Source organism: Salmo salar, chromosome 21 (genome assembly GCF_965601325.2).
Source record: "Salmo salar chromosome 21, fSalSal1, whole genome shotgun sequence".
Classification (NCBI taxonomy): Eukaryota; Metazoa; Chordata; class Actinopteri; order Salmoniformes; family Salmonidae; genus Salmo; species Salmo salar.
Genome location: NC_138311.1, coordinates 33,430,599 through 33,445,040, shown reverse-complemented (window position 1 = coordinate 33,445,040; position 14,442 = coordinate 33,430,599). Strand labels below are relative to the sequence as shown.

Here is a 14,442-nt window from a genome sequence, read left to right as displayed (position 1 = left end):
CAGCATGTCAATGCCCCTGTGCACAAAGCGAGGTCCATACAGAAATGGTTTGTCGAGATAGGTGTGGAAGAACTTGACTGGCCTGCACAGAGCCCTGATCTCAACATCATTGAAAGCTTTGGGCTTTGGGATGAATTTGAACACCGACTGCGAGCCTGGGATAATCGTCCATCAGTACCCAACCTCACTAATGCTCTTGTGGCGGAATGGAAGCAAGTCCCTGCAGCAATGTTCCAACATCTAGTGGAAAGCCTTCCCAGAAGAGTGGAGGCTGTTATAGCAGCAAAGGGGGGGGGGGACCTACTCCATATTACTGCTCATGATTTTGTAATGAGATGTTCAATGAGCAGGTGTCCACATACTTTTAGTCATGTAGTGTATGTTTGAAATCGTAAAGGGCATCCTCATAATTATCAGTATAAAGCAACTTTATTTCTAAAGACATTCTCCTGAATCATTTATTTATTGAAAATAAGAATTTTTGTCAACAGAACACCATAGAAGTGTCTTTCAGTACCATAATATATTATGTCATCCCTCTCCCAAAGTGTCACACAGCAGGTTATAGTTCGTCATATTCCTACCTTCAGAGTTTAACACGAACAAGGGTCGCCTCAATGCACATTATGAAATCAATGTATACACAAAAACACAGCTAAAAGTATTCACAGGGAGCAGGAGAGAGGAACATAGTTCAAAATGAACAGAGGTTGGTTTTTAAACAAGGTTTCTTAATCTCAATTAAGGCTTAATTATACAAAAACAATCAAGTTAGGGAGCTTATGAAGTAACCAGCGCTTTCAACTCTTATTGGAACACATGAAAAGAACCCCACCCCCCCAAAAAGAAGGTAATGTACATTATACACAAAAACTAAGTCTGAGGACTCACACAGTCACATGCTGCCCTCAGGGTCTGGCAACACTTATGAAAAGGAGACCATCTATGTCTCAAATGACACCCTATTCCCACCGTAGTGCACTGCCAGAACCCTTAGTGCACTCCACATGGGCTCTGGAAGAAACAAAAACACAAAAAACATGTTTTACATTACATGGGATATAGGGTCTCATTTGAGATTTGCCTACTATAGTTGTCCGCTCCACAGTTTGAAAGCTTATCACTGTCCAGTCCATGAGCCGAGCGAATGACGATAGCCGTCCAGTCAGTGACCAGATCTCAGCCCTACAGTTGAGTTGTCAACAGTCAGTGAACAGAGCGAAGCTCTACAGTTGTCCACATTCGGTGATGACAATCTTCTTGCTGGGTTTGCCAGTCTTGGTGCCCAGCTCTCCCATGCTGCGAACCACGTCCATGCCCTCTCTGACGAAGCCAAAGGCCACGTGTTTGAAGTCCAAGTGCTCAGCCTTCTTCAAAGTGATGAAGAACTGGGAGTTATTGGTGTCTCGGCCGTGGTTGGCCATGGACAGCAGCCCCGGGCCTGTGTGGCGCACGTCAAAATTCTCATCCTCAAACTTGTGCCCGTAGATGGATTTCCCTCCCGTCCCATCCTGGTTGGTGATGTCTCCACCCTGAGGAAAGAGGACAATACAGAGACAGGACCAAGCAGAGTTATACATTCTTGCAGTGGTTTACAAAATGTTTTGTGTTCCAAGAGGCACTAACTGTGACCTATGTTTTGGGAAACATGGTATTGAAGGTTATGAAAGCACTTTGGCTCTGATTATTGTCTGGTTTGAGGCTAACCCCACAACTGCACTCCCAGCTTCTCACCTGACACATGAAGTCCGGTACGACCCTGTGGAAGACAGAGTTGCGCAGCCCGAAGCCTTTCTGTCCTGTACACAGCGCTCTGAAATTCTCAGCTGTCTTGGGGACGATGTGAGAGAACAGTTCTATGGTGACCGTTCCCAGGGGCTCGTCATCAGCGGAGATAGAGAGGTACACCTGGGGGCAGAGTTTCATATTGATTCTTTTACAGGCATTCATGGACTCTTTAGAAATGTTATTAAACATTATTTTAGGTGGAGGGGACAAAAGTGGTAGGCTAGGCAACCCACCTATACATTAGCAGACAGGGGAAACACTGACCTGGGGATTGGCGTCTCTGGAATGTTCCTGTACCCTGGACAGTTGGGGGGAGGAGAGGGATGAGGCCTCTGATTGGCTCATACGACTCTGACACTCACAGAAGGTCTTCCTGAAACACTCGGCCAGCTCCGCTGTCTTAAACTTGGCTGCCAACTGTTCCACCTTACCCTCACCCTCTGGAATTTTGTGTTGATAAAAAAAAAGATCAATTCATAAATGATATAGGAATCAATATATTTACGTAGCTTTGTGTGAGTGTTTCCGAGCTATGTATAGACCTACCTGAAAAGTCAGTAGCTGTCCAGACTAGGGCTTGGTTAGAGGTGTTCATGGGTTTGAGCTCCATGCTCTGACAGATGGTGTGATTGGCACAGACCTTCAGAACCTGCTCCCTCCTCATCAGCACCCGGTAGAACCTCTTATCGGGGTGGAAGAGGATCTTGATGTCTCCCACACCCCTCTCCTTCCACTGGCCCAGGTCTCTCTCCCAGCGGTACAGCTTGGTACGCTCCTTAAACAGGATCTCCTCATCCTCCTCCCCTGACTTAGTCTCCACCTGGACAACACAGTTACACGCAGGTTAGTGACCAGACCAAGAGCTTATACATCAAGAGGGTGTAAGATTACAGAACTCATACAGAAATGTATTGAGTAGAACATGGAACAAACTAACATGCTGATATTATCTTCTATATTATTGTGTGTAGCTTCATTTGCTCGTAGAGAAAGCATTGCATTGTGGATTTTGTAGACGACTTGAGATGCAACAGATTTCCATAACAACTTTCCATGTTGCTACAAACGTTATTATGACGCCAAAATGAATGTAAATTATATATTTTTGTTAAATCACACTTTTTCCCACATAGTGTTATTTAACCCTGTAAATGAAAGAATGACTGGTTTTGTGGACTTTTCCTTTAAACAGATAGATTGGGGGAAGGCCCTGCGTCAGACTAGTGTCCTGTCCAGGCAGTGTACTTGTAAAACAAGCTGCCTCACTACAGAAACCGGTCTGCTCCTATGAGCCATTCTTGCTCGCACACACCAAGGCTACTTACTTTACTTCATAACGATGACATTCCCAGTAAGGGTAAGTGGAGACAGATGAGAAGCAGTGCAATGATAAGTACCTCTGGTAGAGAGACTATGGGTTCAAAGTCAATGCCCACATTATTAGTGTCCTCTTCATCACTCCCCTCCTCCCCTCCCTCAGCTTTGGCTGGGGCTGCAGCTCCAAACAACGTAGCCCCGGCGTTCGCCCACGAGAAGTTGGAATCTAACAATGAAACAGAAAAAAGTTCACTGAAATGTTTCCACTGAAACATAACTCAGTTGTCATGGCGACTAATAGAAATCTTAAGAACACACATCATATAGAATTTTCTTCGGTCAATCGTACAGAGAAAACTTAGAAGTGCCAACCTTGTTTTCCAAAGGCAAATTCCCCCCCAGTGTTCTGTGCCAGATCAGCAAAGGAGAACCCTTCCCCTCCTAGAGCACTGAAGCCCAATGAGCCAAATGAGTTAGGATCATCTGTAAAAGAGAAAGTAAGGAAGAGAAGACAGCTCAGCTTGCTGCATTGGTGTCAGAAGTGGGATTGTGTTGCTGGGAGAAAATAGAAGGCATTGCCAAGAGTTAAGTGAGGGTAGAATTCAAAAGGCTTTGCAGTGATAAATGTCTCATACCCTGAGTAGTGGTTGTAGTAAATGTAGTAGTAGAGTCAGGCTCAGAGGTCTTCTTGGCAGACAGGTCTATAGGGCTGCTGCTGGTAGCTGCTGGAGTAGAGTCTGACTGATCTGGAGCCTGCTCCCCGCTGCTGGCAGCAGGGTTTAGAGTTTGACAAGAAACACAACTGCTTGCAGACTCCTCATTTCTAACAAGACACGTGTCACACTCCCACTGCCCTGGCTTTTTGCCAAACTGTGCACCAAATCCAAAACCAAATGAGGGGGTTACCAAAGCTGGGGCACTAGCAGCAGGTTTTTCTGAAGAGTTTGGAGTGGTAGCCTGTTCCCTGCTGCGGGAGACCGCAGTCTGAGATGGTGTTGAAGGGGAGTCTGACTGATCTGGAGTCTGCTGCCCCTCTGTAGTGGACTGGACCTCTGCCTCCTGAATGGTTAATGACTGAACTGAGACCTGTCCTTCTGCTGTAGAGGACTGGACGTCTGCCTCCTGAATGGTTAATGACTGAACTGAGACCTGTTCTTCTGCAGTAGAGGACTGGACGTCTGCCTCCTGAATGGTTAATGACTGAACTGAGACCTGTTCTTCTGCCTCCTGAATGGTTACTGATTGAACTGGGACCTGTTCCTCTGCTGTAGAAGACTGGATGTCAGCATCCTGGATGGTAACCAACTGTTCTGTGGCCTGTTCCTGGCTACCTGGGGTTGGGATTTCAGCCTCCTGTATTGTTAAGGACTGATCTGGGACATGTTCCTCTGCTGTAGAGGACTGGACTTCTGCCTCCTGGATGGTAACCGACTGTTCTGTGGCCTGTTCCTGGCTACCTGGGGCTGAGACTTCAACCTTCTGGATGGCTAAGGACTGAAATGGGACCTGTTTTTCTGCTGTAGTGGACTGGACTTCGCCGGTGCTGGAGGACACAGCCTCAGATGAAACAGGGTGTGAGCTTCTCTCAGCATCCTAAAACACAATAACTAAAACGGTTAACATTTGCTTGAGAGAACCACTTTCAATTTCTTATAACCCAATGCCACATAAGTTGTTTACCTATGTGCAAACAAATGCATATCATATAATCTCACCAGGGCCTCCTGTGCTTTGCGGACCTCTGTCTCAAAGTCCTCAGGCTTGTCCTTCTCTGCCTCGCTGTCGCTGCCTTCACCACAGAAGAAGGTTGAAGGTAGCTGCAGGTTCCTGGCTTTCTGTTCTTCCTCTGGAGTAGGCCTCTTCTCCCATACCACCTCAACCTCCGGGTCCAGACCCTCAACACCTGCCTCGGCCTGGCCTGCTGAGAGGAGACGAGTGGAGCAGGTTATTGGTGAAGTAACTTTTGAGGAGAAATTTCACCCCAACCTGTCCTATTCATACCCATCTCTATAGCTGCTTTGGCCATGAAACTTACCAGAACCTGCACTTGCAGCCTCTCTCTCAGGAGGATCCTGGTACAGTTTTCCATTCAGGGCTTTAACTGCTGTCTCAAAGTCCTCATCTGCAATATTCACAGCACAAATTAACCTTAGCAACACTGTCAACTACAATTACTAAACGGTTGCTCATGCAGGTAGAAAACGTTTAAGAGAGAATGTTTCTCACCATCTGTCTGGTCGTCGCTGGTATATCCTGGTTCGTTCTGGTAGCAGAAGAAGGTGAGAGGCAGCATGAGTTCCCTGGCCAGAAGAGCCTGCTCAACTGTTGGCTGCCTCACATACACCACTTCCACCTCACCGTCGGCCTCCGCCTGGGAGGGTGCTATAACACAACACAAATGTTGAGAACTCAGTCAGGAGGCCCCCTTCCAACAGAACAGTGTACAGAACAGAGAGACATTGAGAGCAGGAACCATAATACAACTATATTCATCTCCAAGGTGAATTTGAATTATTATTGAAAATTGGATCTACAGAAACTGTAATATGACTTGACGTAATTATGCTCCAAGGTTATTGTTTGGTACTAAAAAGGCAGGCTAACATTTTATTTACTAGAAAGTCACAAAACCAGTTCACTGAGCAGGTAGGTGCATGTCTAGGGTTAGTTCCTCTTCAAAACACATGCATCTAAAAAGACTGACACCATGCATTTCACCACACCGAGCGAGCAGGCTCCTATATCTCTGACAATGCTATTACTACTGAGTAAGTCAATCTCAAAAGCATTATAAACATTAGAACCATGGATCTACAGTGTACTGTACATGAGGCCAACCATAGAGGATAGCAGTTTTACCATTTCTTCCTGCTGCTCTAAAACCAATCCATAGATTGCTGTCCAGTGGTAGAACAAGTTTTGCTTGTGACATACAGAACATGCTACCGGAGTTTCAACTCTGGCTCTTTCACTGGAACAAACCAGACCAGAACGGGATTTGATTTCACACTGTTGCTACACATCCTGGACTAAAAATGTGTGTGACAGCACATTTCTGACAGGAAGCATGGCTGGAATCTCCCCGTGTCTCCGTTTAAACAGAGGGAGAAGTACTCTGAATCGCCGTCAACACAACTGGATGCTACCAGGTACTCAGTCATTTCACCCCTCCATTAGCTAAACACACCCTAACTTTCATCTGCAGAAATCTATATTTCACTAGAGTAAGAGTTACTGTTGAGTATCAAACATAGGCATGCAGCTCATTAGGTTGTTGTACTAATGTTTTGTACAGTGCATTCGGAAAGTATTCAGACCCCTCCCCCTTTTCCACATTTTGTTAAGTTACAGCCTTATTCTAAAATGGATTAAATCAATGTTAAAAATTCCTCCTCAATCTACACACAATACCCCATAATAACAAGCAAAAACATTTTTTGAATAAAAATAGATAAAACAATTTTCATTCTTTTTTTTAACCCCCTCTTTCTCCACAATTTCGTGATATCCAATTTATATTTAGTCTTGTCCCATCGCTTTAACTCCCGTACAGACTCGGGAAAGGCCAAGGCCGAGAGCCATGTGTCCTCCAAAACACGATCCTGTCAAGCCGCACTATTTCTTGACACACTGCTCGATTAACCCGGAAGCCAGCCGCACCAATGTGTCAGAGGAAACACTGCAACTGGTGACCGTGTCAGGGTTGATGGTCCCCTAGAACACAGTGGCCTCAATCAATCTTCAATTGAAAAAGTTTAGAACCACCAATACTCTTCCTAGAGCTGGCACCCCTGGCCAAACTGAGCAATTGGGGGAGAAGGGCCTTGGTCAGGGAGGTGACCAAGAACCCAATGGTCACTCTGACAGAGCTCCAGAGTTCCTCTGTGGAGATTGGAGAACCTTCCAGAAAGACAACCATCACTGTAGCACTCCACCAATCAGGCCTTTATGGTAGAGTGGCCAGACGAAAGCCACTGCTCAGTAAAAGGCACATGACAGCCCCCTTGGAGATTGCCAAAAAGGATCTAAAGGACTGACCATTAGAAACAAGATTCTCTGGTCTGATGAAACCAAGATTGAACTCTTTGACCTGAATACCAAGGTTCACGTCTGGAGGAAATCTGGCACCATCCCTACAGTGAAGCATGGTAGTGGCAGCATTAAGGCGGTGGGAAGTTTTTCAGCGGAAGGGACTGGGAGACTAGTCAGGATCGAGGGAAAGATGAACAGAGTGAAGTACATAAAGATCCTTGATGAAAACCTGCTCCAGAGCGCTCAGGACTGGAGGGTAGGTTCACTTTCAACAAAGTAGTGAGTAAAGGGTCTGAAAACTTATGTAAACGTAATATTTGTTTATTTTTTGCAAAAATGTCTAAACCTGTTTTTGCTTTGTCATTGTGTGTAGATTGAGGGGAACAACAATTTCATCAATTTTAGAATAAGACCAACGTAACAAAATGTGGGAAAAACATCAACGGCTCTGAATACTTTCCAAATGCACTGCATGTTCCACTCGTTGCGTGCGGGTTAAGACCGGCTACCAGGCAAGGCCAGACAGGTGACAGCTGTGTAGGTGACGTGTCACAGCACACACAGTGTAGTGACAGAGTACCTGGGGGCTCAAATTGGGTGGATGAGGTGCTGGTCCAAAAAGTCTTTGGGTTATCTTTGAAAAGCCTAAAATCCAATCCTACAAAATAATGGTTGGCATGTGAGACAAACTAGAATTGTGGGTGGTTGGATTAAGAAAATAAAATATGTTAATGCATCTTTGGTTAGCTTCAAGTTGCTGAACATCATTGCATTAAGTAAGCGTAATGGATTAGGCCAATATCAATCTTTCATTATTTCAGTCCTGTCCCATAGAGAATGATAGAGATATCATCTTTACCTAATTTCCATTATGGTGTCTGTAAACTCACGGGCAGCGCCATTGAGTCAATCTCCATTATTATTACCTCCTCCTTCTCCTCCTAGTTGGCAAACAAACTGAAAGGGTGCATACTGCCACCTAGTGTTTGCTCAGAAGTATAATTTACTGGCAGATGACTCGGATGGAATCATGTGATCCTTCTGTAACCCATGGGAAGTCCCACCCAGTTGACTACTTTAAGAATGGTGGGGACAGGACATAGTTAGAGGAGAAAAGTGTGACAACAATCAGGCCCCCGAGGACTGGAATTGCCCAGGCCTAATCTAGAGTCCTCCAACTATGTCCTGTCCCCATTTCTGCCTTCATGAAGACGAAGCCTGCAATAAATCTTGTGACTGCATTATTTTGTATAATATACTAAATGTAATGAAGTATATAATCAATTACATCAGCTATCATATCAAACAACCTATATCCAAATACCAAATGTGAGGAAGAGTGGATGTAAGTTAGGCTAATGGGAGTGACGGTTATGTTCTGTCCTACTAACGCAAGAGTGTGGGCTGGTGGGAGGAGCAATGCAATAAACCAATGGGACATGAATGGAATCACAACACAATGGGGTCAAATTATGTGAAAACTCCGAAATGGCCTTCACCATTTAAAAACAAGAGGTTTACACTGAACCACAAGCTCAACAAAAACAATCAAGAAAGGATAACAAAAGGCTTACCTTTTTCTGAGATTTTGAATGCAGTTAAAGGCTGGGAGGTCCGACCGCTGTCTTTAACCTTGGAGCTCTCTGAAGAACCATCCTCCTTGGACGACGGGGGGCTGCTTCCAAAGAACTTCTGGAGAGAGTCTGTTCCAAAGAGGAACTTGGGTGGGGACATCACCATCCTGGAGAGGTTGAGAGGGCTATGTGGTATGGCGGTGGAGGACTTGCAGTCAGGGGTGTGTAAAGTCTCATGATACTGCTCCGTCCGTTCTGTGGTGGTCTCCTCCAGGATGGCCACAGCAGTTTGTCCAAGCACTGTTGTCCCCGTCGCTATTGCTTCCTTCTGAGGAAGGGTCTCACTGGAGGCTATTGGAGTGACCAGAATCTCATTCTCCTGGGCAGTTTTAGCCTGGTCAAAGACATCTCTGAAGGAGTTAGCCACATCCTTCAGTTTGAATCTCACAGCTAACTGCTCAACATTTCCCTTAGCTACCTCGGCAAAGTCAATAGCGCTCCAGACCCAGGCCTTCTCAGCACCCTTCATGGGCTCCAACTTCATAGAAGATGTGACCCAGTGGTTGGCGCAGATTTTCAGGACTTGGTCTCTCCTCATGATGAGTCTGACTCGTTTGGTGTTGTAGTTCTGCAGTATCTTGAGGTCTCCGATGCCCCTCTCCTTCCACTGGTTCAGGTCTTTGTCATAGCGATACAGCTTTGCCCTGTGGCTGAAACACACATTTTCATTCTCCTCTCCAGTGGAGATCTCTACCAGGTCTGGCAGGGGAACCACAGGCTCAAAGTACAGGCCGTCCCGCTCCTCCTCCTGGCTAATGTCCTGCTCCTCGTCCACTGACACCCCGCTCTGGTTCATCTTGGCCAGCGACTTGGCGGGACTGACGACAGGCTGGAAGCTGAAGTTAAAGCCAGCTGTGGATTCTCCAAAGCAGAAGAGGTTCTTCCTGATTGGGCTGCTTGCCAGGGGTGAGGCGTAGACAGAGGTGTCAGCACTGTCGTCCAGAGCCTCTTCTCTCAGGTCATAGTTGTCCCATTCTAAGGTAGGGCCAGTGCTCTCCGCGTGGGGCTTGATAATCAGACCAGAGGTGTTACTGGCTGTCGTGATGTTAGCTTGGCGGTCGTCCTCCTTGATCTTGGTTCTGTCATCGGTCAGGAAAGATTTAAGATCTTTCAGGCCGGACTTCATCTCCTCTGCCTTCTGGATGAGATGGGCAGTTCTGCCCGTGTCAACAAGCTTGTGAGGAGTCTGCAGTGGGATGTCTAACAGGAGCCTCTGACACTCCTCAAACTTTAGCTTGAACTCCTCAGCCAGCTCAGGGGTTTTAAACTTGGCAGCGAGTTGCTCCAGTCTGGCATCTCCATCAGAGAAGTCATTAGCCAGCCACATCCAGGCCTTGTCGGAGCCAGCCAAGGGCTTCAGGTTCATGGTGGTGGTAATCCAGTGGTTGGCACACACCTTCAGGACCTGCTCTCTCCTCATCAGAACCCTAAGCCTGCCATTGGTGGCGTTCTTCAGGATCTTGAGGACCCCAACGCCCCTCTCCTTCCACTGGCTGATGTCTCCGTCAAACCTGAAGAGCTTCACTCTCTGGGAGTAGAGGGCCTGTTCGTCCTCCTCTCCTGTGACCAGGTCCACTTTCTCTGGCATCTGGACCACAGGCTCAAACTGGATATCGTCATTCTCCTCCGTCTTGTATACGTCCTCTTCATCCTGGTCAGCTGAGGTGTCTGCCATCTGGTTTGACTGAAGGGATGTGAACAGCTGCTCACCAGCACGGGTGAAGCCTTTGAAATTGGAGTCAGTCTGGCCAAACTGGAAGTCTCCTTGTGAGTTTTTAGCCAAGTCTGCAAAACTGAAGTCGTTGGGTTTGCCAGTGAAGAGGGGATTTTCATCCTGACCTGTCTTGTCCACTGACAGCGCTGATGCATATACACTGACACCAGATTCCTTCTCTTTCTCTTTGTGCTGCTCTGCGATACTCTTCGGGAACATTGACGTAGACCCTGAAGCAGGGGTCTGAGTTTCAGCTGGTAGGGTTTCCTTTGCAGTTTCCTGAGTGCCAAACTTAAAGCCACCTGCTGGGATGGGCATGGTGAAAGAGAAGCCTGCAGCACTGGGGGTACTGCTTTCAGCCTGAGGAGGGGTCTCAAACTTGAAGGATGCAGGGGAACTTTTATCAACGTTGCCTGTGCCAAACTGCAAAGAGCTGTCACTGTTGAAGTTTGCTTTAAACCCAGCGCCTGTGGGTTGAGTAGAGGAACTCTGACGCCCAAAGTTAAAGCTGAAAGATGAGCTGGAAGTGGCGGCTGTGGCTGTGCTCTTAACATTGGGGTTGGGCATCTCACAGGAGACACATTGACTAGCAGAGTTGTTGTTTCTGACTAGACATGCGTCACAGTCCCACTGTCCCCCCTGCCTGGCAAACATGGCCCCAAAAGAGGAGCTGCTAGCATTGGGGTTGGGTGTCTGGCAGGAAACACACTTAGAGGCAGATGCATCATTCCTCACTAGACAGGTGTCACAGTCCCATTGTCCATCCTTCTTTGAAAAAGGAGCAGCAAAGCCTGACACTGTTGGCTTTGTTGTTGGTGCTACCTCTACTGTTGATTTTGCTGAAGGGTTAGGAGTTTGACAAGAAACACAACTGCTTGAAGAAGCCTCGTTTCTTACAACGCATGTATCACAGTCCCATTGCCCTAGCTTTTTGCTGAATTGGGCACCAAATCCAGACCCAGTTGAGAGGGTTGCCAAAGCTGGGGCACCAAATGGCATGGTTGAGAACTTTGATTGTGCTGCTCCATCTACATCTGTTTTGGCTACAGGGTTTGGAGTTTGACAAGAAACACAACTGCTAGTAGACTCATCATTTCTAACATCACACTCCCACTGCCCTGTTTTTTTGCCAAACTGTGTACCAAATCCAGACCCAATTGAGAGGGTTGCCAAAGCTGGGGCACCAGCAGCAGCTTTTCCTGAAGGGTTAGGAGTTTGACAAGAGAGACAACTGTTTGCAGATGCCTCATTTCTTACAGCGCATGTATCACAGTCCCACTGTCCTGGCTTTTTGCCGAACTGCACACCAAATCCAGAGTCAAATGGCTTGGTTGAGGGCTTTGATTCTGCTGCTACTTTTGTGGTTTCTTGCCTCTTTCCAAACTGGGCACCAAAACCAGCAGCAGGTATATAAGTGGTGCCACTGGTTCCAAACGTAAAGGAGGAGGGTATCTGAGCTCCAAAAGACCCAAATCCTTTTCCAATAGATCCTGAGCTGCTGGTGTCTTTTGACGAGTCGGCTCCAAATCCAAAAGTAAATCCTCCCACTGAAGCTGCCCCACTAGTAAAGCCTTTGATGTCAGTATTGGGTGTGCGGGCCGGCTTCGATGGGACATTAGGGTTGGCAGTCTGGCAGGAAACACACTGCATAACTTTAGCTGCATTTCTTACACAGCACACATTGCAGTCCCACTCCTCGTGCTTCTTTGCAAACTGGGCAGCAAAGTTTGTCGCCAATGGATCAGAGGATTTAGGAAAATTATTTTTCGTATATGACTGATCTTGCTGCTTTTCTGGAGATTTGGGAACGATCTTCTGAGCCTCTTCAAACTTTGTCTTGAAGAGCAATGCCTCGTCTTGCGTTTTGTACCGGATGGCCAGTTGCTCAGGCCTTGGTTCCTCATCTGCATAATCAACGGCATTCCAGACCCAGGACTTGTCAGATCCAGCATTTGGTTTCAGGAGCATATCTGGCGTGATGTAGTGGTTAGCGCAGATCTTCAGAACCTGCTCCCTCCTCATCAGTAGACGCACTTTTCCTGATCTATTGTGCTTTAGGATTTTGACTAAGCCGATACCTCTCTCTTTCCACTCTTTTGTCTCCGCATCGAATCTGAACAGCTTGGCCCTGTTACAGAACATCTCCTCCTCTTCCTCCTCTCCAGTCTTCACGTCTACTTTGTCAGGGAGGGGCACAATAGGCTCAAAGTGAGGCCCATCCTCGTCCTCCTCCACATGAGTGCTGTCGTTATTGCTCTCTGCTCCCTTCTCCTCCTCCGCTGTGTTTGCCAGCCCAAATACCGGCGTGGTTACATCAGTGAAACTAAATGGCTGGTCAATTTTTCCAAACAGGTTTGGTTTGTCCTGGATCTGGATTGTGTCAGCAAAGGAGAACCCAGGAGCGCTTTTAGTGCCAAAGGTAAAAATCCCTCCCTGGCTACGAGGCTCTTGGGGCTTCCCCTCTGAGGGACCCTCAGATTTGGTGGGAATGTCTGATGTCAGAAGACCCAACAGGCTCTCATTGTTTTTGGACTTGAAGGTGAAGTCCCCATCATTGGATTTAAAGTTGGAGTTGAATTTAAAGGCAGCGGATGATGGAGTGGACTGGGCGACTATTCCAGCACCAAAGCTGGGCAACTTAGGAGGCTCAGCAGGGATCGGCTGGCCAAAAGAGATCTTCCCAAAGCCCACAGGCTTCCCCTCGATGCTCTTTGGTGGTTGGACAGGTACAATGGAGGGCTTGGTGAAGTAGCCAGGCTCTGGGAGGGGAGGGTTTGTGGTGGGCTGAGAGTGGCCGTAGTATTCCTCACTGTATGGGGATAGGAGACTGGTTGCTGGTGACTCAAAGCGGAGAGGGGCGCTGAAGACCTGATCTTGAGGAGGGTAGATGCAGGCTGGTGTTGACTGCAGGGGAGGTGTGTTTGTGGGCTGCTGGTAGGCATACATGTGCTGCTGGGGTGGCAGGCGGTTGATTCCATACACAGGAGCCTGAGACACAAGAGAAAGAAAAATGCATTCAAACTAAAACCTATGCATTTCATATTTGCCACTGAAAAGTAGGGCTGGGCGATATCAAATTAAGTCAATTAATTCCAAATATATATTTTTGCGCGATATTCCAAACTGCCTGTATTGCAAGAACCAAGTTTTTTTGTGTTTCCTTTTTAATAAACGTTAATGTCTTTTTGGTCTCGTCTCCTTTGCTCCTTCTGTGCACCTTCCCATTTACACCAGAGATCTGTATATAATGACAAGATGTACGACTCCACCCTAACAATGGTAGTTGTTGTCACCAAGGCAGGAAGGAATACGACAAGCTTAGGTCCAAAATAAGGCCGTAGAAACGCATTTGGCTGATTTTGAACAGACTTCGCCTCTTCCTCTGGTTTACACAGAATCAGACACACACCAAGCCCCTCACGAAAACAAAGATGAGAGATCACGTCTTCCTCTCTGATGAGCAGTTTTAACTCACTATCATATGGACACCGAAACACATTAAGAAATTATTTTACCGTAATAGAGATGTTAAAACGAGAGTAGCCATGACCATTGATTCTGGAAAATGAATGCTCAGTTTGTCGCATGTGGCATTGCGGTATCAAGTACCACTAGCAGCATTTTAGCCAAATACCTTTATACTAGCTGTCTAGTCTGTGTTTTATAAATGTGCAATAAGCATAAAACACAATTGTATAAAGAAATTTCAACTTGTTCTCATTCTGAGAATTTAGGTAGGCCACTCAATTTCAATATCTGAACAAAGTGGACAAGCTAACATGCTGTTCAAACAGTTGAAGACGGACAGAAGGCTGTGTTCATAACAATTAAACTGTTCTTCCTTCTTAGCTAGATCCAGGTTAGCTAAAATGTAAATATAAAGATTAGCTAGCTAGTCACTAGCACATGGGCTTGTGCTTGAGATTAATTATGAGACCTTTATTAATTTTCTATAGC

The 14,442-nt window shown here is 46.6% G+C and overlaps 1 protein-coding gene across 4 annotated transcripts in view; it reads right to left on the bottom strand.

Annotated features, from left to right (window-relative positions):
- Nucleotides 1–410: 410 nt before the first annotated feature.
- Nucleotides 411–14,442, bottom strand: part of LOC106582213 (E3 SUMO-protein ligase RanBP2) — a 35,329-nt gene continuing 21,297 nt past the window's right edge. Inside the window, exons 19-30 of one of the 4 annotated variants that reach the window (XM_045704683.2) lie at nt 8,712–13,473; nt 7,718–7,795; nt 5,332–5,487; nt 5,141–5,227; nt 4,821–5,026; nt 3,741–4,698; nt 3,478–3,588; nt 3,186–3,331; nt 2,335–2,608; nt 2,053–2,228; nt 1,735–1,908; nt 411–1,532 (exon numbers count right to left, since the gene is read on the bottom strand). In XM_045704683.2, coding sequence (XP_045560639.2) covers nt 1,227–1,532; nt 1,735–1,908; nt 2,053–2,228; nt 2,335–2,608; nt 3,186–3,331; nt 3,478–3,588; nt 3,741–4,698; nt 4,821–5,026; nt 5,141–5,227; nt 5,332–5,487; nt 7,718–7,795; nt 8,712–13,473 — 7,434 coding nt within the window. In that variant the 3' untranslated portion in view covers nt 411–1,226. The remainder of the gene's footprint in view (nt 1,533–1,734; nt 1,909–2,052; nt 2,229–2,334; nt 2,609–3,185; nt 3,332–3,477; nt 3,589–3,740; nt 4,699–4,820; nt 5,027–5,140; nt 5,228–5,331; nt 5,488–7,717; nt 7,796–8,711; nt 13,474–14,442) is intronic. The other 3 variants (XM_082967102.1, XM_082967103.1, XM_082967104.1) reach the window with 3 other exon arrangements.